Below are 25,978 nucleotides of genomic sequence, written 5' to 3'. Positions count from 1 at the left end.
GGTTGTTTTTATTTTACATGCCTCATTCTTATTGCTTATCAGACGTGTTACATGTTGGAGCGCTTTTTTTTAAGTATCTACCTCAAGATTTCTAAGAAAAAGAAAGCTTGGAAATCATTGTTGGGAAATTAGAAGATTTTAAGATACATTGTTGCCAGTTAATACAATATACCTATGATCCAAAGTTTTAGTGCACAATTTTGATACATGATTTCATATCCACAGTCTCACATTGCAAATTTTCTTGATTGTGATCCATACAGAGTGTAGGAAAATCATTTGGTGAATCATCACATGTCTAATCTTGTATACCTCAAGCTGGATTTGGTTTGCAATGGCCTTTAAATTTGGTTATTCAATTTCATTTAGCACATGAAATGGGTAGACCAGGGAAAAGGTGAGGAAATTGCTTAGCGTTATGGCACAGCTGATGGTAAATGCTGAGTTGCTCAAATCCCAAAGGGAAACTTGAAACAACTGCCAGAGCTGTTTTACAATTTGTATATATTTCGTGATGTGGGCTTTGAATTCAGTAAAAGGTGGCCACCAGGTCTTGTAGGTTTCTTACAAATCTAAATTAAACCTTTATTAATAGAGGAAATGATTTTAAGCACATACATAGATCTACAAATTACTACTATGATAACTTCTAAATTCCCCTAATTAATCTAATTCCCATTACACCTCTGTTAAGGTAACAATAATAAGAAAATAGATTTAAACAGACACAGACAAAATACGCACCCTGAATAGTGAAATTCAAAGTTAATTTTTCTCAACTTCGGTTCCTTGTAGACAGGAGTTTGAGGCTTATATGCTGGAGGCTTTTCGCACTTGTGTTAGATCTTAAAAATGCCTTCTTTCCTACTTCACCTCCTTTATAAAGATTTTTATTATTAGCAAGGTAAGTCCAAAGACATAGTGAAACAATGGGGATTTGGATTCAAAGGGGGAAAGATGTATAAAGGAGAGAAGGTTCTGTGTAAAGGCAGGTATTTTAAGGTCTAACACAAATGTGAAATCTTTATAAAGGAGGTGAAGTAGGAAAGAAATCATTTTTAAGTTCTAACACAAGTGCGAAAAGCCCAAAGATTACTGGTAAAAATAATACTATGATAGATTTTTATTATTAGCAAGGTAAGTCCAAAGACATAGTGAAACAATAAAAATCTATCATAGTATTATTTTTACCAGTAATCTTTGGGAAAAATAAATAAGCTGTTTCTTAACTTCTTCTGGCTAGGTAAAACATTTCACCCCCTCCTTTGAATTCAAGCTAGTCTGGTTTATTTAAAAATTAAAATGTTCCCTTTACACTTCACATTCTAAAACTTCCCCCATGTTTACCTATTTAACATTTCAAACCTAGCTTATCTTCTGATACATCAAAGCCTTCAGACCAGCTGCCTTTAATTCAGTTGAGCCACACACACACACACATAATTCCTATCCATACAATAAATTCCAATAACATTATGAAAATTATTATATTTTCCGGACACATAGGGAGAGGATTTATGCCTTCATTTGTAGCCATGGCTGATTATTGCTTGAATTCTTGATTTGTTAGCAACACTCCATCTTGCTTTGCCTATTATCGCTGTAAAGTATCTTTCTCAAAATTTAGATTATGAGGTCACCTTAAGTCTTCAACATTACAGTACCTGACCTTCTGATTCTACTGCTTAGTTTTTAGATGACTCATGTTATACATCTCACTATTTCAAATCCTAAATTAAGACAAGAAAAAGACGCTAAGGGTTGGATTTTGCTGAATGAGAAGAAGTCCCAATGCCAGGGTCAAATTTGGGTCACACAGCCACACAGGCTTGTGGTACGACTTCCTCAGCGATCTTCCTGTCTGTCATTGACTGGCAGTTGTAGGCGCTAGCTATAACAGGTGGCAGAGTGATGGAAGATGCCATTTTTAAAGGCCAATGTGCAGCCTGCATACAGACCAAACACAGAGGGCATTGGTAGAAGTGCAGAATAAGGGAGGCTGTGGAGGAATGCATGGAGGCAAGGAAGTGTGGCTGCACAGTTCAGTGATGGGTCCCTGGAGGTGTTCCTTTAGGTAGGGAGGGAACCAAGATTTGCTGTTCACAGTAGAAGGGAGGAGGAGGCCAGAGCAGCCACAGGATGGTCATACATGTGCAGTGTGGGAAGCATTTCATTTACCTTGTGTGCACTAGCAAAATGAGTGGCATTCATAATTGCAAGCCCTCAGGACTGCCTGTCTTAAATATCACCCATGAGCTGTGAAGTGAGGTAGCTGACCTATGCATCGGGCATGACCAGGAGCCAGCATCCACAGTGAGATGCAGAGTTGCCTCACACTGGAGCCCATGGTCAGAGGTGAGCACTGCCTTGGCAAGACTGAACGCCTGTTTGTAACAGGGCTTCAAGTTACGCAATGCTGGACATGTAAACTGGCACTGACTAACAAGCACTGCAGAGCTGGAGATGATTGAGGGAGCTGCCTTATATGATTGAGGGAGAAGCATGTTCACAATGTTAGGGAACAGAGTAGAATGGGAGGCGATGTGCCATTCTAGCTGTAGTGTCACCAGTGGAGGAGGAAGCAATGGAGAGAGGATGAGTTGGAGCAGCCCGCTTGATCAACAGCCCATCCACCACCTTAAACATTCACTCACTAGCACACAGTTGGAGCAGTATGCATCATCACAAGATGCACTGCAGCAACTCACCAAGGCTCCTTCAACAGTACCTTCCAAACCCGACCAATATCACTTAGAAGAACAAGAGCAGCAGATGCATGCAAACACTACCACCTGCAAGTTTCCTTTCAACCACAGGAGCAGCTACCTGAAGCTCATGGGAGCTCTTCTCAAGTCACTACCTTGCATTCATAGCAGATCTTCAGCTCCTTTGACAGAGATAGGAACATATTCATTTCTACACCACTGGACCATTAAAAGAAGTTAAGCACTTAATTTGGAGGGCTTGAAAGGTATGCCCAGAAAGCAGGAGATGCTGAATATAGCTCTTAAAATGATATAATGATGGGACCAGTGAGGTGGTAATATCATTTGATGAAAGGACACCAAGTCTACCTCAGGGAGAAGACAGAATCATTTCCAGGGATGTTTAATGGTATGTCAATAGAAATGTGTCCTTACAAGTGAGTCATGTATCTCCCTGGCATGCAAATTAATGCCTGTTGTCACGAGATCTGACTTACCCACTCATCGAACAGGAGGTAGAGAACTCCAGGTCCTCTGACAGGCCATGGGAGTTTCCACGTATGCGCGGATTGGGAGCATGCACAATCCAGCATTTTGTTGACCTTCAGGACGATGATGGGCCCAGTGTGCCTGTATAGAAAGAAAATGGCACAAAATCCCCCATCAGGTGACCCAGGAGCAGGGCGCCATAAACGAGAAGAATCATAGGCAGGGGACAGGAGAGGTCCCAAAAGAAGAATTCCAGACAAGGGGCAGAGAGAGGTCCCAGTTAGGAAGAAAGAGGGAGGAGCAGAGAAAGAGGCTCCAAGCAGAAAAAGGGCTGTAGTTGGTAGACTTTAAGGGACCCTGGGTAAGCCCTGAAGATCTAAGAAGGCACCAGAAGGTTGGTGACTCCATGCTGCGGTCCATTGGAGTGAAACCTTTGGAGCAGTAGTATTCTACTCTGTACAGCCAAAGAGCTGAAGTTGTGCTTGTGAGTTGGTGCTAGAGTGCAGACTTAGGAACAGAGTCTCTGAGATGAGATTGAAACCCTGCAAGGTAAGCCGTCGTTGAGGCCATCTGAGTTGGAGCAGCTTTTGGAGAGAATTCCAAGGTGAGATTTTCAAATGATGACTAGAATCCTTAGTGAGAGAGACAGTTTCAATGAGATTGGTTGATTCACAGTGTTTACTGATGTTTGGGTGGGTTGTTGAGAAATCCATGGAATCTGTCTTGTTTGCATCTGCCATTTATTGTGCAGTGTGATGTGTTCGACCATAGTTTGCCTGTTAATACACATGTACCTCATATTTACCCTGAATGCTGAAGTATATGATAGATATTGTATATTATTTTATCTTTCTAACCTTGTATCGTAAAGGTTATTTTTGTTTGTTCAAGACCCATAGAATTTTACGGCTTTATTCTCTTAGCAGGTATCTTGAATCTCAAACTTTGTCTATTTTAAACAAAAGGCACTGCCCCTAACCATATAGCACCAGGAACTTGGGGGCCTGGTCCAGAATCATAACACTGTTGACGAAGGACCCGTGGGTGCATTTCCATTGGCCACCTGTCTCAAACCCCCTCCAACTCATCTTCATTTTCAGAAGAGGTGACACGCTCAATGTGGTCATCCATCTCCAGTGCAGCTCTCTCCTAGAGCATCAAGTTGTGCTGAATGCAGCATGCCACCATGAAATGTGAGATTTTTGATGGGGCATATTGGAGAGTTCCCCAGATCTATCCTGGCATCTGAACTTCATTTTCAAAAGACCAGTGACCTGTTTGATGGTTGTCCTTGTAAAGGCATGGCAGTAAGCGTCCGCTGGCTTGTTGGTGGGGTTCCGCACAGGTATAAGCAGCCCCGTTTTTAGTTCAGACCACTTATCACCTAGCATCCATCCATGAAGACATTTGATAGGCCTGAAGAGTTGAGGCACGTGAGACTGTATTAGAATGTAAGAGTCGTGGACACATCAGAACCTGAATGCTGTTTGCACATACAAGTCTTGTAACAACAGGCATTAACATATCAACAGTTTTATAATCCTGGACCAGATCCTGTTAATGGAGGCACCTCGCTACTCTGCAGGAGCCTTGAATGGCCATGTATGCAGTCAACCATCCATTGTACCTGAGAGAATCCAGTAATTGGCTCCAATCCTACCATCCCCTTGACATCACTGATCTGAACAGTGTGATATCCAATGTATTGCCTTCCATCTCGTACATGGCATCCATCACCTGATTGATGCAACAATGGGCTGCTGTTCGGACAATTCTACATATGTCTCCAGATGATTCCTGAACGAACTGAGATGTAAAAGTTGAGCCCTGTGGCCATCACATCCCTGTAGCCTCAACGCCTCTTCCATCATTTCACACAGGTTCTCTACCACCTGTCTTCGCAGACACCGTCTTCTGAGACACTGCTGTTCCAATATTGCCATGAAGCAAGCCTCTGTTTGTCAACCCTTTCAACTGGGTATCACCTTCCTGGATCATTAGCCTCCATTACTGTCCTAATGCACCCTCCTCATCCAAGCCCCATTGCACCCTAATGCTGCTCTGGCTCTTGCAGCTCCACTCCATAGTTGAGCCAGTCGCTCCCTTTCCCAATCTCTACATCACTGGAGGAGTCAAACTCAGTGCAGAGGACCAATCCACTGAAATTTGAAGACTTCATAGTCCAATGCCTCTTCACCCCGTAATGCTTCTGCACTCGCAGCAGTGGTCCTGAATGACACCCTCTTATGAATTTCCCTCCAATATGGGTTCACATTCTGCAATTCCTTCAAATATTCAAACATTTTCTGATCTGAACCTCAGCTTGCCTGGTTGACAATGCAGCTGCCATTTCCAACCAACATTCACAATTGAGCCACTGATGCTCCGTAGAACCCGTACACACCAGGGAAATTTAGAATTCACTTCAAAATCGCTCTCAATTGCCTGCTTAACAGCTTCAATTGCCTGCCCACCGCCATCCTACACACTTTCAATCCCACTGCCTGACTGTCCCTGGAGAATTTGCCTGTTGGCGGGAAGATGTCAGAGTTCTGTTCCAATGTTGTCACCACCATTTTACCAGGACCCCCGCCTCCAAGTCCATTGCCACTGCATCAGTGAAATCCTACCCCCAAGGCTCTGGAAGCTCTGGAGAATTTTAGTTCAAAGAAATTTTAGGTAAGAAGAATGTGTTTTTTAATCAAATGGAATCATAGAATGATATGGCACAGAAGAGGCCATTCAGCCCATTGTGCCTGTGCCAGCCCTTTGAAGGCTATCCAATTAGTTGCACTCTCCTGTTCCTTCCCCTTGGCACATTAAACATATTGCAGAAAATACAAGCCTTCAGTATTTTTTTAAATTAATAATTTGTGCGGGGGTAAGAGCTGGGAGAAAGTGAAAGCATCCTGCCATGATAGTTGAATCCATGCCAAACTGTGTAACTGATGAATTTAAAGGAACTGAAAGTACATTTCTTTCTAAAATCCTGACAACTAATTATTGCCAATAGCACTCACAAGTTCAAAACTTTAAATTAATTCTTTATTTTCTTATTGGAAAATTTATGATCCTCCTCCGTGTGCTCCCCACAGCACCTATTCAACTGTGGAGCAGTTAATCTGAGACAGGGCAGAAACATATATTTGGCAACAAGATTTGTCTTAAATATTAATAACTCTAAACTTTTGTACATTGTGATATTGACAAAGTACCCACTATTTACTGGAATTTCTAGTATTTTTCCGTTTTGGACGTCATGAATCAAGTGGAATTTTTGGTATTCATACAACAGACAAATTTATTTTGCTTTTTACAATTCTAGTTTCATTTTCCTCATATCTCCAGTTTAAGCTATATGTCATCATTTGACTGGGAGGGCTGGATAATAGACTTCTCCAATGTTTCTGCCATTTCACAATCAGTCATTGAGACAAATGCTTTAATGGAAGAAAACTGGCCACTTATTTTTACACTTTTCTTCAACTGTGATGAAGAACTCCACTTCGAGGTCAAGGCTTTAATTAACATAAAGCAAAATACTGCAGATGCTGGAAATCTGAAATAAAAACGGAAAATGCTGGTCTGGCAGCATCTGTGGAGAGAGAAACAGACTTAATGTTTCGCATCCATATGACTTCTTCAGAGTTAAAGAGAAGTAGAAATGTGATGGATGTTTTACTGTTTGGAACAGGTGGACTAAAATAGAAGGTCAGTGATGGGTGACAGCTAAGGAGAGATTGACAAAGGTGTCTTGGACGCAAGACAAAGGGAGTGTTAATGGTAATGGTAAAGAGTAAAGAAGGTGCTGATAGTGGCAAAAAGGTAAGATAGCAGAAGGTGTTAATAGCAGAACAAAGGTCAGCACTCTGTGAAAGCAAAACATAAAAACAAGTGACAGATGGCCCTGTGGGGGTAGTGGGGTTTCGGGTAAAAAGAATTTTTAAAATGAACCAATAAATAAAAGAATAAAATTTAAATTAAAAAATAAATAAATAAATAACTGAAAATTGGATTAAAAAGGGGGTCAAGATGGAGAAGGAAGTTTATGGTCTGAAGTTGTTGAACTCAGTGTTAAGTCTGAAAGCCCGGAAGGTGAGGTGCTGTTCCTCTAATTTGCATTGGGCTTCACTGGAACATTGCAGCAGGCCAAGGACAGACATATGGACATGAGAGCAGGGTGGTGTGTTGAAATGGCAAGCGACAGGAAGGTTTTAATTGACACCTTGCTGCAAACTGTATAAACCGAAGCTATATACTACTTAGTCCAATATGTAGCCAATCATAGCTATTATCCACTGCATTGAAGCAATACACCAGAGTTGCTTCATGGGAGGAAGATCTTTCATCACAGATTTACGTAAGTTTTTCAAGGAAATTACATGTTATCGACAGCGGGAATTCTGCAAAGGTGATTATATTCAGATTTCAACAAAGCTGCACAAAATATTAGTCAACAAGGCATTAAGATGTGGAATATGAGTCAGACTCCTGAGTGGATTGAAAATGAGCTAAAACAAAGGAAGATCATTAACTGAGTTTTGCACTAGTGAAGTGGAATAGGCATCACTCTGGGAGCTAATTTTGTTAAGAGTATGTAAAAGATTTGGAGCTGGAGACATGAACAGCGCTAGCTGATACCAAAAAAAAGGGATTTAGACAGGTGTAAATGTAGGCTGATGATATTTAATGTGAACAGACAAGTTAATTAGACAAAGAAATGGTTGGCATATCAACTTAATGGTTTTAAGCTACATGACGCAACATTGGGTGAGACATGGGAGTGTTAGTGTTTTCTTTGTCATACTAAAGCCATCAGCATAGGATATAGCAAAAGTAAAGAAAGCTAATCAGGTCTTGAGATGTGATGATGAATCTGTACAAGGAACTGCAGTGGCCACACCCGTGTACAATTCTGTTCACCACAGCTAAGATATACAGATGTTGGGAGCAGTGTAAGGAAAGGCAGCTGATCTGATGAGGCATCCGAGCTTCATAGAGTGGTGTAAGAGCATGGGGTGTTTAGACTAAAAAAGGAAAGGTTCAGAGAGAATTGAAAATTCTTAAATTGTAACTCAATAAATTAAATCCTAATAATATTTATATTCTAGAACGAGGTGACATGGTTCAAGAGAAAAAGTGCACAAACAGTTTAGATTTAATTAAGTTATCGTTCTAGAGTTTGCGGCAATCTGAAACAATTCATTTATTTGTTTAAGGACCTTCAAATAATACCTCCACTGACCCTTCTCTTTGTCAGACTAAATAATTCTGGGCTCTTTCACCTCTCTCCTTAGCTCAGATGGTTTAGCAATTTTGTTTCTATTTTCAGAACTGTTCCCAGTACCTGGACGTGTGATCAGAATTGAATATCATAATCGAAGTGTAGCAAGCATGTGGAAAAGACTACTCGGAGGCAGTGAGACAGTTGGTATGGAAAAATTTATAGAAGTTAATTATTTGAGGGACTGGCTGACTGAGAGGCAGAATTATAATGAAAACAAGAATTATAATTAATAGTTGCACTCAGGTTTTTCTGACCTTGTGATTTCCCCATATAGTGGCTTCCCTCAGTTGATGCTGACTGGAAGGCATCAGTAGTGGGTTACTTCCATTGTGTCAGGAAAAAAAATCAATATGTAAATTAATCCTTAGAGTTGTGACCAACCAATTCAAAGAGCTGATATACTTTCTGGTGTTTGATCAGAGAATGTTGCATAAAACAAAGAAAGGCAAAAAGAATTCGCAAAATTAAGATAAAAAGGGAAAACAATGCCAGTTTTCAGAATCCTACTCTACAGTGATCAAGACAGCAAGTTGTCATGTGCAATAGGCAAACTAATGGACAGAACCTAATCAAACAATTTTATTCAGGTTTTCTTCACCATCTAGGCAATTGACATTAAATGGAAATAGGATGCAAAATGCAAAAATAGAGCATTGAAAAATACATGGACAATAGCCATTTTGCTTTCTTTATTTCCAGAGTCCTTCAGATGGTTTCTGGAAGTCTGTTGCTACAGTTGTCCCAAAGGAGCCCAAAGAGATCCGAATTCTGAATCCTTATTTCATCCGTGAAGCAGCTTTCACATTTATTGGCCTTCCAGTAAACAATGGGATGATGGGTCGTGGGGTGAGTAAAAGCGTCTTGGCTATCTGTGAAAAAATATTTTGCAGTCGTACAAGAAATAATCACCGTTCAGGGGCACAGAGAATAAATGAACAACACTGTGCCAGTAAATGGCAGGGTATGGATTTATATTGCCATTTCCACATGCAACAATAGTCTTCAGCTTGCTTGGGCTATGGTGAGAGAAGAGCCACTGAATGATAGACTGGATGATTTTTCCACAAGGAGGGTACCCTGGAGGATGGGTCACTTGAGTTATTCTGATGCACCACCTCTTATAGTGGCAATGGCAGGGGGCATAGAAATATCAAAGGAAACTGCAAAGCATAGTGACATAAAATAAATAAGCACAACAAAGAGGAAAAAAATGCGAACACTAGTTATCTCTGTTGGGAAAGGATGGTACAGTTGTCAGCATAGTATGCAACACTTTAGATAGATCCGCAGGACCAGGCCTTAACAATATGCATAACAACTGCAGTATTCAAACACGTAACTTAGTACAAAAAACATAGGTTTACAAAGTACAGATGTTTTAAGTGCATTTTCAACTCCCAACAGATCAAGATGAGAACATTGGTATGATTTACAGTGCCAGTGACATTTCATAACCAGGCAGGCATAAACATGTTCCTATATCACTCACTATCTTAGATTACAAGGAGAGAAATCAAATGTTTTGGATAATCAGACGATTTGGATATCTACTGTTCAGGTAACTGGAATTTTGCTTATAGGAGGATAACACTGCAGCATTTCTCCGTAAGCATATTGCTACCTAAGAAGAAAATGTCCAGGTTCTCAGTATGATGACTTTTCCACAAGAGTTGGGGGGTAATATAAGAAATTAGAACAGGAGTAGACCTTAAGGCCCCTTGCGTCTCCTGTGCCATTTAGTAAGACTTGCTGATCCTAGGCTTCAACTCCACTTATGTAAACAGGTAGGCTGTGGTCCCCACCCCTTGACTGAAAAGTCAGTGGGGAACCTGCCCAGAGGAAGAATGGCTGCCCCTTTAAAAGTCAGTTGACTGTTAATAGGCTGGACGGGGGAATTTCCACCCTCCAGGGTCAAAAGATCTGCCTCCGAGAGCTGCCGGCCAATCAGATGGCCAGCAGCTCTGTGGTCCCAGCATGCCAGGCAGGAGTGGTGGTCAATGCTTGCACTACAGGCAGTCCCAAATGGACATCATTGCTGGAGTTGGACACCAAGGCAAGTGGAGCGATTTTGCCGGGAAGGCCATGCACTGGATTTTAGGAACCCCCCCCACCAACCACCGCGCCCCCCCCACCCCCACCCCCCGCCACACCTTCAAACCCAACAGTGGGAAGCATAAAATCCAGCCCTAAATCCAGTGAGGCAGTCAAAAAAGAAAAGGATCAGTTTTTTATTCAGCAGAGCAGAGATGGGTGCAGCTGGCAAACTGATAAGAAATGAAAAATAATAAATCAAACTTTGTACAAGCACTTGAATGATGGAACTAGCTAAACCTTATGGTTCTCATATGTTGAAATTATTCTTTATGCAAGTTGATATTCTGGATCAAGTTGTTGTATGTGTTGAGTCTGTCATTGGACTGTTTAACATCTTGATGGATTGGTTTTCTCCCTTTTTAATTGCGTATTTGAAGACAAAAATGGTTCAACACGTATTTAGCATTTCCATTCCTCCAAGTTAAATTGAAACATAACAGCATAAGCATCACAAAATATGAAGTCTGCGCTGTTTAGTTTAGTTATTAATCTATAAATGGTATATCAAAGCATTATAAACATTTAAGGACTTGAAATAGGGGCCTGATCCCGTTGTCCTCTGACCCTGCTTTATCTGAAGACAATGTGTTCTTGACTCCATGGGTAGAATTTGATCCGGCCCACAGGAGCGAGCTGAATGGGGTGGTGGGTGGTCGAGTGCCCCTCACCTTCACGATTCACTCAGGCAGGGAAGTTTAATGAAGGCCTTCTTGTCATAGACAAATTGAGGCCTTTAAATGTCCAATTAAGTGTAGTGGCACCCTCTGCTAGTTGGGGAGACCACCTAATTAAAGCTGGTGGCTTCCCTGCAGGATAGGGGGCCTCCTCTTCGGGCACAGTGGCAGCAGTGTGTACCAACTACAGCATGCATTGCAGGAACACACCAAGCCTCCTTAGACAGTGCCTTGCAAACCCACGACCACCACCACCTAGAAGGACAAGGGCAACAGACACATGGGAACACCACCACCTGAAAGTTCCCTCCAAGCCACTCACCATCCTGACTTGGAAATATATCGCCATTCCTTCACTGTCACTGGGTCAAAATCCTGGAACTCCCCTCCCTTTAAGCACTGTGGATGTATCTGCACCACATGAACTGCAGCAGTTCAAGAAGGCAGCTCACCACCACCTTCTCAAGCTCAATTAGGGATGGGCAATAAATGCTGGCCCAGCCAGTGATGCCCATATCCCATAAATGAATAAAAAAAAGAAGACCCTGTGGCCCTAAGCTGCAAGGGCTGCCCCAGCAGAAAAACCCACCCTGCCCCACTCACCTGCATTCCAGGCCCTGCTCCACCTTGCAGTCCTAGCTATGCAGTCCCAGCACTGGCTACCATTCCTGTTGGTACTGCTGGGTCTGAAGAGCTGCCACCCCTCCGTTTGACCAGCAGATCTTAGGAGGCACTAGATCTCTGCCCTTATAGGGATGGGAGTCTTTATGTAAGGCAGTTAATTACCTGATGGGCACAGATTTCCATCAGGGCCCCCAGCTTTCGAGCCTGACGTTGGGGCCACCACCGCTGGCATTAATTTCAGCCCTATGGGTAGAATCTTCAGCTCGGCAAGCAGGGGCGGGGCCTGCTCGCCAAGGCGTAAAATGACGCGGGTGACATCGGTTGTGCGTCCCGACATCACTGTGCGTCATTTTGATTTTCAGTTTGGCCCACTGAACTGTCAAAGGCCTATTAAGGCCATTTAAAAAGCCACTTAAGCAATTACCTGAGCTGCCCGTCCAGGATGAGGTTTCATGAATGATTTTAAATTTTCACAAAAATTTTTATTAAAATTAGTGCACATGTCTAAGCTCATGTGACAGTCTCACATGAGGCAACATGTCATATAAATGTTTTCACCACTTTATTTAATTGTTTAAACTTAAAACTTATCTCCCTGAGGCACCTCTGTGCCTCAAGGAGATTTCTGCACTCTTTCGTGTGCGTGCGCGAAAGAGCACACTCCCAATTCAGGCAACCACCCCCCCACTCGCCTGCACAGGGAACGCACAGTGCTTCCGGGTGCGCGTTACGCTGGGCAGGCCCTAATTGGCCCGCCCACGTAAAATGGTGGCACCCAGCCAATCGGGGGCACCAATCGTCTGCGCACCCCCACACAACCCCTCCGAGGGGAGAAAATTCTCCCCTCTGTGTATAATAACACAGATTGGCTAGTATAGATAGAAGGAAAGAACTTGCGTCATCGGGAGATTTCAAATTATTTCAAAGCCAATTAGTTAGGGTTAAAGTGTAGTTATTTGATTATATGAGTAAGACTTGTAAAAACATGTCTACAGGGAAAAGCTATTTCTTCTTGGTGAGAAATCAATGATGGGGATTATAAATTTGAAATCACTATTAAGGGAACGTGAAAAGTTTAAACAATAATTATTTACACAGCAAGTTGTTGGATTGTGGAATGCTTTTCCACAAAGTATAGTTGGATTGCATATTTTAAGGGAAAATTTGATAAATATTTGAAGTAGAGGGGGAAGGCAATTAGGAGATAGTGGGACAGTGGGATTAGTTTAAAAACTAGCAAAAGTAATAACAACAATTCACATTTATACAGCACCTTTAATGTAATAAAACTTTCCAAGGCCCTTTACGGGGCAGAGGTAAGCAAGGAAATATTAGACCTAATGACTACAAGCTTGAACAAAAAGGCAGAGAACATATTTAATGAGGAAAGAGAGTTGGAGAGAGGAGAAGAGATATGGGAAGGTAATAAAGGTAATTCCAAAATTTACGACCTAGGCAACCGAAAGTACGGTTGCCATTGATGGAGCAATTAAATTTGGGAATGCTCAAGGAGGCAGAATTGGTAGAGCATAGAGAACTGGGGGGAGGGTGGTTTTTAGGGCTGAAGGAGATTACAGAGATGGGAGGAGAGAGGGATTTAAAAACAAGGGTGAGAGTTTTAAAATCAAGGTTTTGCTTGACAGGGAGCCAATCTGGATAAACAGGGAAGATGGGTTTTACGCAACTTTGTGTGAGTTAAGAGACAGGCAGGAGAGTTTTGAATGATCTCAAGTTAGTAGAGGATAGAAAATGGGAGGCCAGCCAAGACTGCATTGAAATAATCAAGGTTGGAGTTAACAAAGGCCGGACGTGGATTCCAGCTTTAGATAAGCTGAGGCGAGTCAGGCGATGTGACGGAGGTCTTAGTACTGGCATGGATGTGCAGTAAGAAGCTCATCACGCCGTCATATATAACACCAAGGTTGTGTACAATATGGTTCAGCCTCTGACAGTTGCCAGGGAGAGGGATGAATTTGGTGACAAGAAAAAGGAGTTTGCAGTTGGGTCTCAAGGCCATGGTTTCTGTCTTCCCAATATTTAATTGGTGGAAATTTATACTCATCTGATCCTGGACATTGGACAAGCAGTCCAGAGGAAGGGACAAGAGAGGTAGAAGAGAGATAGATCTGGGTCAGCATTCATGAATAAGTCAGCACAGAAACAACAGACTGAATTTTCTCCATCTGTGCTGTAAATCTCCATGGGCAGAATTTTCTGCACACCAGGCAGGTGGGCCCGACCCAATCTCTGGCGGGCGGGGAGCCGATCCCCGCCGGAGATGCGGGTCCCGCTGCCATTTTATGTGGGCGGGCCAATTAAGGCCTGCCCAGCTTAATGTCTGGCGGGAAACGCTATGCACTTCCTGTGCAGGCGGGTGGCGAATTCCCCATGCGCATGAAAGAGCACACATCTCCCTGAGGCTAAGTGCTGCCTCAGACAGATCGCTGACACTTTTAAAAACATTAAAAATAGGGAAAAAAATCCTTAACATGTCCCCCTCATGTGACAATGTCACATCAGATGGGACATGTTCATAACTTACACTAAAACTTCATTAAACTGTTTAAATCCCTACATGAAACCTCATCCTGCCGGTGGATGAGGTTTCATGTTTTATCTATTGCCCGCTGGGGCTCCTTAAGGTTGGACCGGCAGGTCCTTTATTTGTTTCAACGATCTGTCAATGGCCTCAATTGGCCATTGACAGGTCGGCGGGTGCACAGCTGATTTGGCTGTGTCCCCGCCTTCCTGAAAAATTAAATGGGGCAGGATAATGTCAGGGGGAACCCCCGACATCATCCCGTGTCATTTTACGTGTCGGCAAGCAGACCCCACTCCCTGCTCGCCAACAGCAAAATTCAGCCCCATGGTTTTAAGGGTGCCCTATAATATGGTTTCATCTCAAGGTACAGAATTATGTAGAATTGCAAGTGCTTTAACTTTGTTCAAGAAAATTTTAAAACACAGTAAATTTTACTCTTTACCACATTCCTTTTGCTAATACTGAACACCAGCATGTTTTCATGTTTTAAGGATTTTTTCTACAGTGCCTCCAGTTGTATTCTCATATTGTCTTTTAAAGTGACTAAAAAGATTTTGCAACTCTCACTCCTCTGACTCCTGCACTCTTCTGCTTCACTCTATTAAAGAATTAACTAGCACAGTAATTTATTCCTGTCTTCTTTGTTTCAGTTCACATTCTGTGTACGTAGTTTGATGTTGAAAAGCACTAAAATTAAACTAATTAGTATGTTTGCATTGTTGATATCATGTGCAGAATTGGAGAACATTTAGATTATCTTCTGATGGTAAAGATGGCCAATACAAGAACACCCAGTTTAACTGATACAATCAGGCCTTTATTTTGGTTTGATTTTGGGTAAATTTATCTTGGTTTGGTGTTGGACTGCATCATTTTAACTTTAATTTGATTCTCCAATTGGAATGAATTAAATTAGATTAATTTGGTTTTTAGATTGATTTGTTTGGATTTAAGTTCAACAGGCATGATTTGAGTTTATCTTTGGATTGGATCAAATTGGTTTGATTTTCCTTCGCTTATTTTTGAGTTAAAGTAGGTTTTATTGGTTGAACTTGGGTTGTCAGATTTATTACTTTACTTTACAACAAACTTAGAAAAATGTGAAATTGAGGGTCAACATATTAATCAAAGAGCTAATGGTGTTCACTTGAAGTAAGTATCTCCATTCCAACTGCTACAGTTAGATAAATTGAAGGTTGACAGATTTTGATTCCTGCCAACCCTGACAATTGAGCTCAAGATCCAATACTTTAATTTTCCCTAGCCCAGACTGCACAATGGAGCACTGCATCCTAGCAGTGTGTCTCTGTTTTAGAATTGGAAGCAGTAGGAAAGCTGACAGCATTGTCATGCTAACTTTTAGTAGCACTGATAGTGGTTCTGGAGACATGGGTGACTTTGATTATTTTCTCTGCTGAAGAAAGCATTGGAGAATGTGAAAAGAGAGATAATTGGGACAAAATATTAATGAAGAAGATGTTTCCAGATGACCACATCTCAGAAGATACATCAAATGCAATTTATCTAGCTGATACTGCGGATTTTATCTGAGGAAAGCTGGGTGATGTTCATGATGGCAGACCATCAAATATACCCAGTTCTCCTGCTTGAAGTTCTTCCAGTCTGCAATTTTGTGGCAGAAGAGTTTAGCTGACAGAAATTTCAAGTTCACATTATTGTACTTCTATAAAGTGCCATGACTCTAGCAATGCAAAGCCCCATTAATCATTCCTATGCTAACAATGTAAGAACGAAATTGCATCCTGTAAGTCTTTACTGAATGATGCAAGAGAAATAAGAATCTAAAATTGCATGAAGTTCAGAGGGTTAATCTTAACCTCTTCTGTGTTTAATTAAACATATGGAAGTAATGGAACAACTAAGATTTTAGGGGGGGAAAGAACATTGGCCTTTTGATTTACTGAGTGTCAAAATACCAATGTCCTCAAGAATATGATGGTAGAATTCCTGAAGGTAAGTTGATTTGATTATTTGCTGACCCAAGACCCTGGTAGCATAATCCAAAATTCAAGTTTTAACAGTATTATTTCACAGAAGTCATTTTTAATAAAGTAACATTTAAAAATGTTCATTCCTTTTTTCGACAACAAATTTTCAAATTGTTGCTGATCATATTCTTAATAGAATTTTCAATCCAATTTTAAAATGCCTTGAATCACAGTGCAATTTTCAGCTCTCCACTATCACATTGCTCCCTGTATTTCACTTCTTCGGAAACAGAATAATACCAGAATTCTGTTTTCAAATGAAGAAAAGTCAACTAAATATTTATTTAAACAATCCTTCTCCAGGAGTCAAACTTATGCTTAATCCCACAAATTAAGAATAGACCAGTTCTTCAAGGGAGCCAATGAGAAGTCAATTATCTAGAGCATGTTTAAATAGGCATGTAACGTTACAGGTGCCCCCCCCCCCCCCCACCCCCCACCTCCACACACCTTAAACCAGCTTATATTTCACCCTTTTCTTGGACTCACTCAAGTTCTGTCAAAGGGTCATGAGGACTCGAAACGTCAACTCTTTTCTTCTCCGCCGATGCTGCCAGACCTGCTGAGTTTTTCCAGGTAATTCTGTTTTTGTTATGTAACGTTACAGGTCTATTTGGGTCGTAGTTTTGTGTTTACTGAGGAAAAGGTTATTTGAAAGTTACTTATCTCAAGCCCCCCCCCCTCCCTCCCTTTCCCTTAGTTGTTTTACATGATGCAGATAAAAATGTGCAGGGTGCCTTTGTTCAAGTCCTCATAATAGTAATATTGAGCAGCTACATGGATCTCCCCTGCCACATGTTGGGGAAGCATTTGGCCTTTGTTTGCTGGTGCCTTCTGATGATACTGCTGAGATTAGAGGCTTTCAGCAGAGGGAAAAGCAAAGAAAGGCTTGTATCCCATCACACGGTTGTGTTGCCATTGTATGACTGTATTCTGTAGAAGGAAATTGAACAAATATGCAGAAATTTCAGATTTTGAAAAAAGAAATTAAACAATCTTTTTTCTTATTGGTTGACATTTGTTTCAGAAATAAGGACCCTTTTTGATGTAATCAATCTTAAGCATCAGTTTCTGTACTGTATGTTAGTTCCTTGGTTAGTGACCTTAAATCTGTGTCCTCTGGTTATTGGCCCTTCAGCCATTGGAAACAGTTTATCTTTACTTACTTGATCTAAACTTTTCATGAGTTTAAACACCTCTAATCTTCACCTAGTCTTCTCAACTCTGAGGAGAACAACTGCAATTTCTCCAGTCCATCAGTGTAATTGTAATCTCTCATCCCTGGAATCATTCCAGTGTATCTCTTCTGTTCCCTCTCTAAAGCTTTCACATCCTTCCTAAAGTTCAGTGCCCAGAATTGAACACAGCTTCAGCTGTAACTAAACTTGTATTTTACATAGATTTAGTGTTAACCTCCTGACTTTTGTACGCTATGGCCTCATTTTAGCTTCATGTAAGCAAATGGATTTTGAGTGAGTTAATATTGGAACCAATGCATCCATTTATAAAGTCTTGGATTGCATATGTTTTATTAACTGCTTTATTAATCTGTCCTGTCATTTTCAAATATTTGTGCACTTAACACTCCAGGTCTTTCTGTTCTTGTCCACCCACACCCCTTTTTTAAAGTTGTTCTCTTTAGCTTGTATTATCTCTCTCACATCACAGTTTTTTATGTCAAATTTCATCAGCCATGTGCCTGCCCATTTTACTAGCCTAGCTATGTCCTGCTGCAATGTATTATTATCTTCCTCAATGTTTACTGCACATCTAAGTTTCATACCATCTGCAAGTTTTGAAATTGTGTCCTGTACCCCCAAGTCCAAGTCATGAATGACTTGGTATACCAAAAGCAACAGTGCTCCTAATATTGAACCCTGGGCAATACCACAATATTAGCTCCTTCCAGTCTGAAAAGCAGCCATTCACAACAACTCTCTTAGTGGGGGATGCGTATGAGAAAGATATCTACAATACTTGGTACTTTTCCATTTTTCATTAGATGTTGAATATCGCTCACCTTACTGGCATGTGTCCTGTAGATACTTTCTCAATGTGGTGTTTGGATCAAAACATGGATATGCTTCATCTTGTTGCCAGGAAGAAAGGTTTTGTTAGTCTGTGGAGTTCAGGAAATGATCGATGCTCTGAGAGCAAGCAAGAGAGTGGATCTGACTGAATCATAAGGCTGACGATGGCCTTTGTGCTATCGCAGCCCTATATCCAGTACCGTTGGATTTGAGGCCATGAATAGATGGCATGCAAAAACAGTGCCTCAAACCTTTCCAGCAATAGTTCATCAGGGAAGAGTGGAATTTGCGATCTGTGGTGTCTTTTGTATATGATTTTATACTGACCCTTACTTTGCAGCATAAGCCTGTGCAATCCCAGTGTTTTACTCCCAGCCTCCCTGTATGTTGCTGTGGAGTTTATTTTTTAAAATTAATTTATGGGATGTGGGCTTTGCTGGCTGGGCCAGCATTTATTATCCATCCCTAGTTGCCCTTGAGAAGGTGATGCTGAGCTGCCTTCTTGAACCACTGCAGTCCATGTAGTGCAGGTACACCCACAGTGCTGTGGGAAGGGAGTTCCAGGATTTTGACCCAGTGACAGTGAAGGGACGGCGATGTATTTCCAAGTCAGGATGGTGAATGACTTGCAGGTGGTGCTGTTCCCATTTATCAGCTGCCCTTGTCCTTCCAGATGGTGGTGGTCATGGGTTTGGAAGCTGCTGTATAAGGAGCCTTGGTGAATTGCTGAAGTGCATCTTGTAGATGGTGCACACTGCTGCTACTGTGCGTTGGTGGTAGAGGGCGTGAATGTTTGTGGTTATAGTGCCAATCAAGTGTGCAGCCTTGTCCTGGATGGTGTCAAGCTTCTTGAGTGTTGTGGGAGCTGCACTCATCCTGGCAATTGGGGAGTATTCCGTCACACTCCTGATTTGTGCCTTGTAGATGGTGGACAGGCTTTGGGGAGTCAGGAAGTGAGTTACTCGTCGCAGGATTCCTAGCCTCTGACCTGCTCATGTAGCCACAGTATTTATATGGCTAGTCCAGTTCAGTTTCTGGTCAATGGTAAACCACCACCCCCCCCCCCAGGATTTTTATAGCGAGGGATTCAGTGATGATCATGCCATTGAATGTCAAGGGTTAGATTCTCTCTTGTTGGAGATGGTCATAACCTGGCACTTGTGTGACGCAAATGTTACTTGCCACTTGTCAGCCCAAGCCTGGATATTGCCTATGTCTTGCTGCATTTGGACATGGACTGCTTCAGTATCTGAGCAGTCGCAAATGGTGCTGAACATTGTGCAATCATTAGCGAACATCCCCACTTCTGACCTTATGAAAGAAGGTCATTGATGAAGCAGCTGAAGATGGTTGAGCCAAGGATAGTACCCTGAGGAACTCCTGTAGTGATGTCCTGAAGCTGAGATGACTGACCTCCAGCAACTACAACCATCTTCCTTTGTGCTCGGCATGACTGCAGCCAGTAGAGAGGTTTCCCCCGATTCCCATTGACTGCAGCATTGCTAGGGCTCCTTGATGCCACACTCGGTCAATTGCTGCTTTATGTCAAGGGCAGTCACTCTCACCTCACCTCAGGAGTTCAGCTCCTTTGTCCATGTTTGAACCAAGCCCATAATGAGGTCAGGAGCCGAGTGGCCCTGGTGGAACCCAAACTGGGTGTCAGTGAGTAGGTTATTGCTATGCAAATGCTGCTTGATAGCACTGTTGATGACCCCTTCCTTTACTTTACTGCTGATCAAAGGTACTTTACTGCTGATGGGGTGATAATCAGCTGGGTTGGATTTGTCCTGCTTTTTGTGGACAGAACATACCTGTGCAATTTTCCACATAGCTGGTTGATGCCAGTGTTGTAGCTGTACTGGAACAGCTTGGCTAGAAGTGCAACAAGTCCTGGAGCACAAGTCTTCAGTACTGTTGCTGGAATATTGTCAGTGCCCATAGCCTTTGCAGTATCCAGTGCCTTCAGCTATTTCTTGATATCAAGTGGAGTGAATCGAATTGGCTAAAGACTGGCATCTGTGATGCTGGGGTCCTCCGGAGGGGGCAGAGATGCACCATCCACTTGGCACTTCTAACTGATGATTGTAAAAAATGCTTCAGCTTTATCTTTTGCATTGATGTGCTGGACTCCCCTATCATTGAGGATGGGGATATTTGTGGAGCCTCCTCCTCCAGTGAGTTGCTTAATTGTCCACCACTGTTCACGACAGTATTCAGGTAACTGTGCTGCATAATGCAGAGATGTATTTGTGAATATTTTCAGAATTAAGATGTCCTTCTGGTGGGGAAATGAACCCTCACTGAGATTTAGAGTCTTTCTGGGTCTAGATCAAAAACTGCATACGAGATGTACAGAGATGTAAATCATCTTAATTGATTTCTGAGTTGACTTCGTCATTTGCTTCTGTTATGAATGGCATAGCTTTACTTGCTTACTGCCACCACAAGATATATCACAGATCCTTTCTAGGCTTGTTGTTTTGCTCATTTAATTTTGCCCTGGTGTTTCCACATCAGTGAGCATCATATTTTTATGTCATCTCTGGGCAGAATTCATGCCCTTTTAACACTGGCTGACCATCTGCCTCTTGTGATTGGTTTTTAGTTACTTAATTCTATGTTTGGTTCTGACACGTTTTACAGCTCTGAAGGGGATGGTTTGTGATGACTATAGGTTCCATATAGTAAATTTTGATTTTTTTGGCAATAAGCGTATGACAAGTGAAAAGAAAGAAAAAAGAACTTGCATTTCTATGGTTTCTTTCAAGGACTCAGGATGTCCCAAAACACTTAACAGCCATTTAAGCACTTTGTCAGAAAACATTGCTATTTGTTGGATTTGGAAGCCATGAGAAAAATAACCAGATAATCCTTTTTAACTTTACTCTTTGAGAGCAAAATGTTGACTCAGACATCAGGAGAATTACCCCGCTCTTCTTCACCATGGAATTTTTTGGACCCACCTGGTAGGGCATGCGAAGTCTTGTTTGAAATCTCATCTGACGATGCAGTACTGCCTCAGTACTACATTGAAGTGTCTTCATGTGCTGAAGTCTTAAGTGGGGCTCTTACCCATGACTTCCGCACTCAGAGTCAGGTGTGCTACCACTGAACTTAGACTGCCACTTTCTATTTAAAATTTAATTTTATTTGTTTGTTTATTTTGCAAGATATTTTGAGTGGTTGAATCTTTTTTTATTTATGACTATCTGTTTTATATCTGCGAGAACACAAAATCAAGAACACCACGGATAGGGTTAATCCAAAGAAGGAAAATCCTAGAAATGCACCAGTAGTTGATTATGGAGGGAGTTGTTGCTAAAATCATAAATTTCACAGAATTGTTACAGCACAGAAGGAGACTATTCAACCCATTGTATCTGCACCAGCTCTCCAAATGAGCAACTTACCTAGTGCCATTTCCCTGCCTTCTCCCCATAACCTTGCACATTCTTCCTTTTCAGATAACAGGATAATTCCCTATTGAATGCCTTCATTGAACCTACCTCCACCACACCTCAGGCAGTACATTCCAGATATTAACAATTCACTGCATGTAAAAGCTTTTCCTCATGTCGCTTTTGCCGATTACTTTAAATCTGTTCTCAATCCTTTCACAAGTGGGAACAGTTTCTCCCCATCTATCCTGTCCAAACCCCTCAAGATCTTGAATACCTCGATCAAATCTCCTTTCAGCCTTCTCCTGTCCAAGGAAAACAGTCCCAACTTCTCCATTCTATCTTCGTAATTGAAGTTACTTATTCCTGAAACCATTTTTGTGAATATTCTCTGCACCCTCTCCAAAGCCTTCGCATCTTTCCTAAAGTGTGGCTCCCAAAGCTGGATGCAATGCCCCAGCTGAGGCTGAACAAGTGTCTTATACAGGTTCAACATAACCTCATAGCTTTTGAGCCTAGGATACTGTGTGTTTTATTAACCAGTCTCTGAACCTGTCCTGCACTTTCAATAACCTATGCATATATACAGCTAGGTCCTTCTGCTCCTGCACCTCCTTTAGAGTTGTACCTTTTATTTCATATTATCTCTGTGTTCTTCCTATCAAAATGAATCACTTCACACTTTTCTGCATTGAACTTCATCTGCCACTTGTTCATCTTCCACCAACTTGTCTATATCCTTTTGAAGTTCTACACTATCCTCCTCACAGTTCACAATGCTTCCAAGTTTCATATCATATGCAAATTTTGAAATTGTGCCCTGTACACCAAGATCTAGGCCTTTTAAATTAGAAAGAGCAAAGATCCCAACACTGACCCTGGGGAACACCACTACAAACCTTCCTCCTGGCCTAAAACATCCATTAACCACTACTCTCTGTTTCCTGACACTCAGTCAATTTTGTATCCATGTTAGTACTGTCCCTTTTATTGCATGAGCTATAATTTTGTTGTGTGGCGCTTTATCAAATGCCTTTTGGACGTCCATGTACACCACATCAACAGCATTGCCCTATCAACATTCTCCATTGCCTGTTCGTAAACCTCCAGCAAGTTAGTTGGACACAATTTTCCCTTAACAAATCTGTGCTTTTAATTAACACACATTTGTCAATATGACTACAGGTATTAATTTTGTCCTGAGTGATTGGTTCTAGAAGTTTCCCCACCATTGAAGTTAAACTGACTGACCTGTAGTTGCCGGCTTATCTTTACACCCTTTTTTGAACAAGGGTATAACATTTGCAATTCTCCAGTCCTCTGGCACCACCCTTGTCAAAGGAAGACTGTAAACAGCAAACAATAGGAGTTCTGCAGTAACAGCAAGCACTGCTCCATAATAGAAATGTTTTTGCAGAAAGAATGGTACAGATTAGTTAATATTGCTTAAGTGTTAACTTTTGATTCTCACTATTCAAAAAAAATCACCACCTGGCCCAATAAAGCACTCTGATAATTGCAAGAGTGCCAATACTACTTAGATATCACCATTCCTACCATCATTTCCAAAAAAAGAGCTTCCTAATTTAAAAGGAGGAATTGTAGCAACTCAGGTCTTTGCCCAGTTCTTTGCTTGCAGACTGTAATTTCCAAAAATGGATCAAGGCCTAGATTGTCCTAATTTTTACCCATTTTCAGGCTGGTCTCATTGTTTACATCTTTAAACAATCAGTGCAAGGCACAATGGTATTTTCCTAAGGGGCGAGGAGCAATATGATGAGGAGTTGCAGTGCAATATGGTCAAGCTTATCAGGGAACATTGGAGATCTCTGGCTTCTACCTAGAGGTACCCATATTTCTTTATTTACAGACCAAGGTGGCGATATCTCAACCTCATCAATTAGCAGAGTTAATAAGGCTGAGATTCTCTTGTGGGAAATATAGAGAAGTTGTGCCAGATGCATGCTATAAGCTTAGATACCACCTCCAACAGAGGAACCATAATGCCCATAACAGTCACAGTGGCTCTCAACTTCCCTGTCACTGGTCCCTTTAAATGACACTCAGGTTCTATGCCCCAGCTTCACTTCTGCAGAATGTATGTAATATCAGCTAATTTACATTTACCTGAGAGGTTAATGCATCATTTCAAGTACCGCACATCTAACAGTGCAACATTCCCTCAGTGTTGCATTTGAATATCAGCCTAAATACTATCATGTGTTTACATCCCTGGGATGGGCCTGAAGCCATGGCAGAAACAAGACTGTTATCCACTGATGTGATGCCCACCACAATAGACTAACCCACTGACTTTAGCTGTCTGACCAATGACCAGAACTCATGGAACCCTACGCCAGTAAGGTTTAATACTTTCAGAAAATGAAGTGAAGACAAGACAGTTGCTGAGCAAAAAAAAACATACATAGAATTAAATAGAGATTTTTTAAAATTATAGAGACATTCAATAGGATAGAGGTGGTAAAGATGTTTCCATTTGTGGGGAGTCCAAAATTAGGGGTCATAATGGTATGGTTCTCCTTCAGCTCTTGAGAAATATGAGGAGGAGTGACATTTGTTCTTTGATCTAAGCAGCACTGGAGCACATTAGCGCTCTCACATAGCATATCTCAGAGTATGATTCTGCAGTTTGACTCCTTATACTCCTCCTCTGGTAATTTTTGAGTCGTTTCAGGTAGTGGGGACTTGTAAAATAACCATCACCAGTTTCTAGTTTTAGACATTGAAGGAGTATAGACAACAGATGTGAAGGAAAATTCGAGGCAATTATGATACCGCACTTGTCCTTGAGGTCAGTTATGTAGCAGCATTGTAGAAAGCATTTTATCAGATGAACTGCTATTGCTCTCAGGGGGGATGTGGTGTGCCCTGCAAGGACTTGAAACAGGTAATAAAGGAATTGAACTAAAAGGTTAACGAAAACACATCTTTAGTTTATAATGAAACAAATGCTGAAGGCACCAACTAAGTTACAATGTTCCAGTAGCATTCTTAGAACATCAAAGAAGTTATTGTAATATGGTACCTCACATCCACGCTAACAGGTTAACAGAGATTGATTTCACCTGTGGTTTATGCTGCAAAGAAATATGGACAAATTGTTGTTCATCTTGAGTCATGATGGCTCAAGCTGACTGGTCCTAGGATCAACATTGATGTGAAAGTGGATTTGGTGAGTTCCTGCTTTCTAAACTGCAAGAGATGAACAACTCCAAATACTAGAGCTTTAGGCCATTCTGCTCATTGGCGCGTTCTAATCCCATCAAGTCTCTGATGCTTGTCACAGCCGTTGAGTACACATCTCTTGTTACAGCTGAAGGTTAGCTGCCAATCGTGTTTTGACTGGGAATGATTTAGGTTTTCAGTTTAAAAAGATAAATAAATTAGCTAAACCACTCAATTCTAATCTTGTTTCTATGGTAACTCTATCTTTGATTATATCTTGAGGCTTGGCAGTCCAAGAAATCCTTCCTGTCCTGGAGAATTGGATGACAGGAGCTCAAGGTACATGTTATCAGTGCGTTGTCAGACACATCAGTATGCATTAATGCATTACTGCATGGAACAAAATGATAAGACATCAATGGAGTGAGATTATTAAAAGATAGCATATCAAACTCTGCTTTATCATTCATGCAGCCACAAGAGGTTCAGTTATAAGTGGTTCTGTCTGACACTGAGTGTTTCAGAATTGAATAGAAGAATACTAAACATATGTTTATGATCAGGTAACAAGGTTGTTGATTTCCAGTAAGATTGGTTTGATTCTTTTGTTTTCCTGCTCTCCTCACGGCCCAAGGTTTTTTTTAGCTACAAAGGGGAGAAACTATGACCCTAAAATAAAATAAAGAATATAACAGCACAATGAATATTAGAATATTAAGCCTGTGAGGGAACTACTTTTAAACAGATATAGTGGGGTTAAATTGGGTCATGGAGTGTTAATGTTTAGGTACTACATGACCTTCTAAAGTTTCAAATGGCAGGAAAGACGCTGACTGGAAGTGTGCTGTTGACCCAATTGGGTAAAGACAACAAGAGGTATCTTTTACCCACACCTGAAGCAAGCATTAGGCAAATATACATTCCTAGTGCTGACATCCCT

At 41.4% G+C, this 25,978-nt stretch overlaps 1 protein-coding gene across 1 annotated transcript in view; it reads left to right on the top strand.

The window, feature by feature from the left end:
• Positions 1-25,978, top strand: part of LOC121289276 (CMP-N-acetylneuraminate-beta-1,4-galactoside alpha-2,3-sialyltransferase-like) — a 651,606-nt gene that overhangs the window by 577,342 nt on the left and 48,286 nt on the right. Inside the window, exon 9 of the mRNA XM_041208545.1 lies at positions 9,181-9,327. Within this exon, the coding sequence (XP_041064479.1) occupies positions 9,181-9,327 (147 nt within the window). The remainder of the gene's footprint in view (positions 1-9,180; positions 9,328-25,978) is intronic.

The sequence above is a fragment of the Carcharodon carcharias genome, chromosome 16 (genome assembly GCF_017639515.1).
Source record: "Carcharodon carcharias isolate sCarCar2 chromosome 16, sCarCar2.pri, whole genome shotgun sequence".
NCBI classification, from domain to species: domain Eukaryota; kingdom Metazoa; phylum Chordata; class Chondrichthyes; order Lamniformes; family Lamnidae; genus Carcharodon; species Carcharodon carcharias.
The sequence above is the reverse complement of the archived record's forward strand: the minus strand, read 5'-3'. Positions and strand labels throughout refer to the sequence as shown.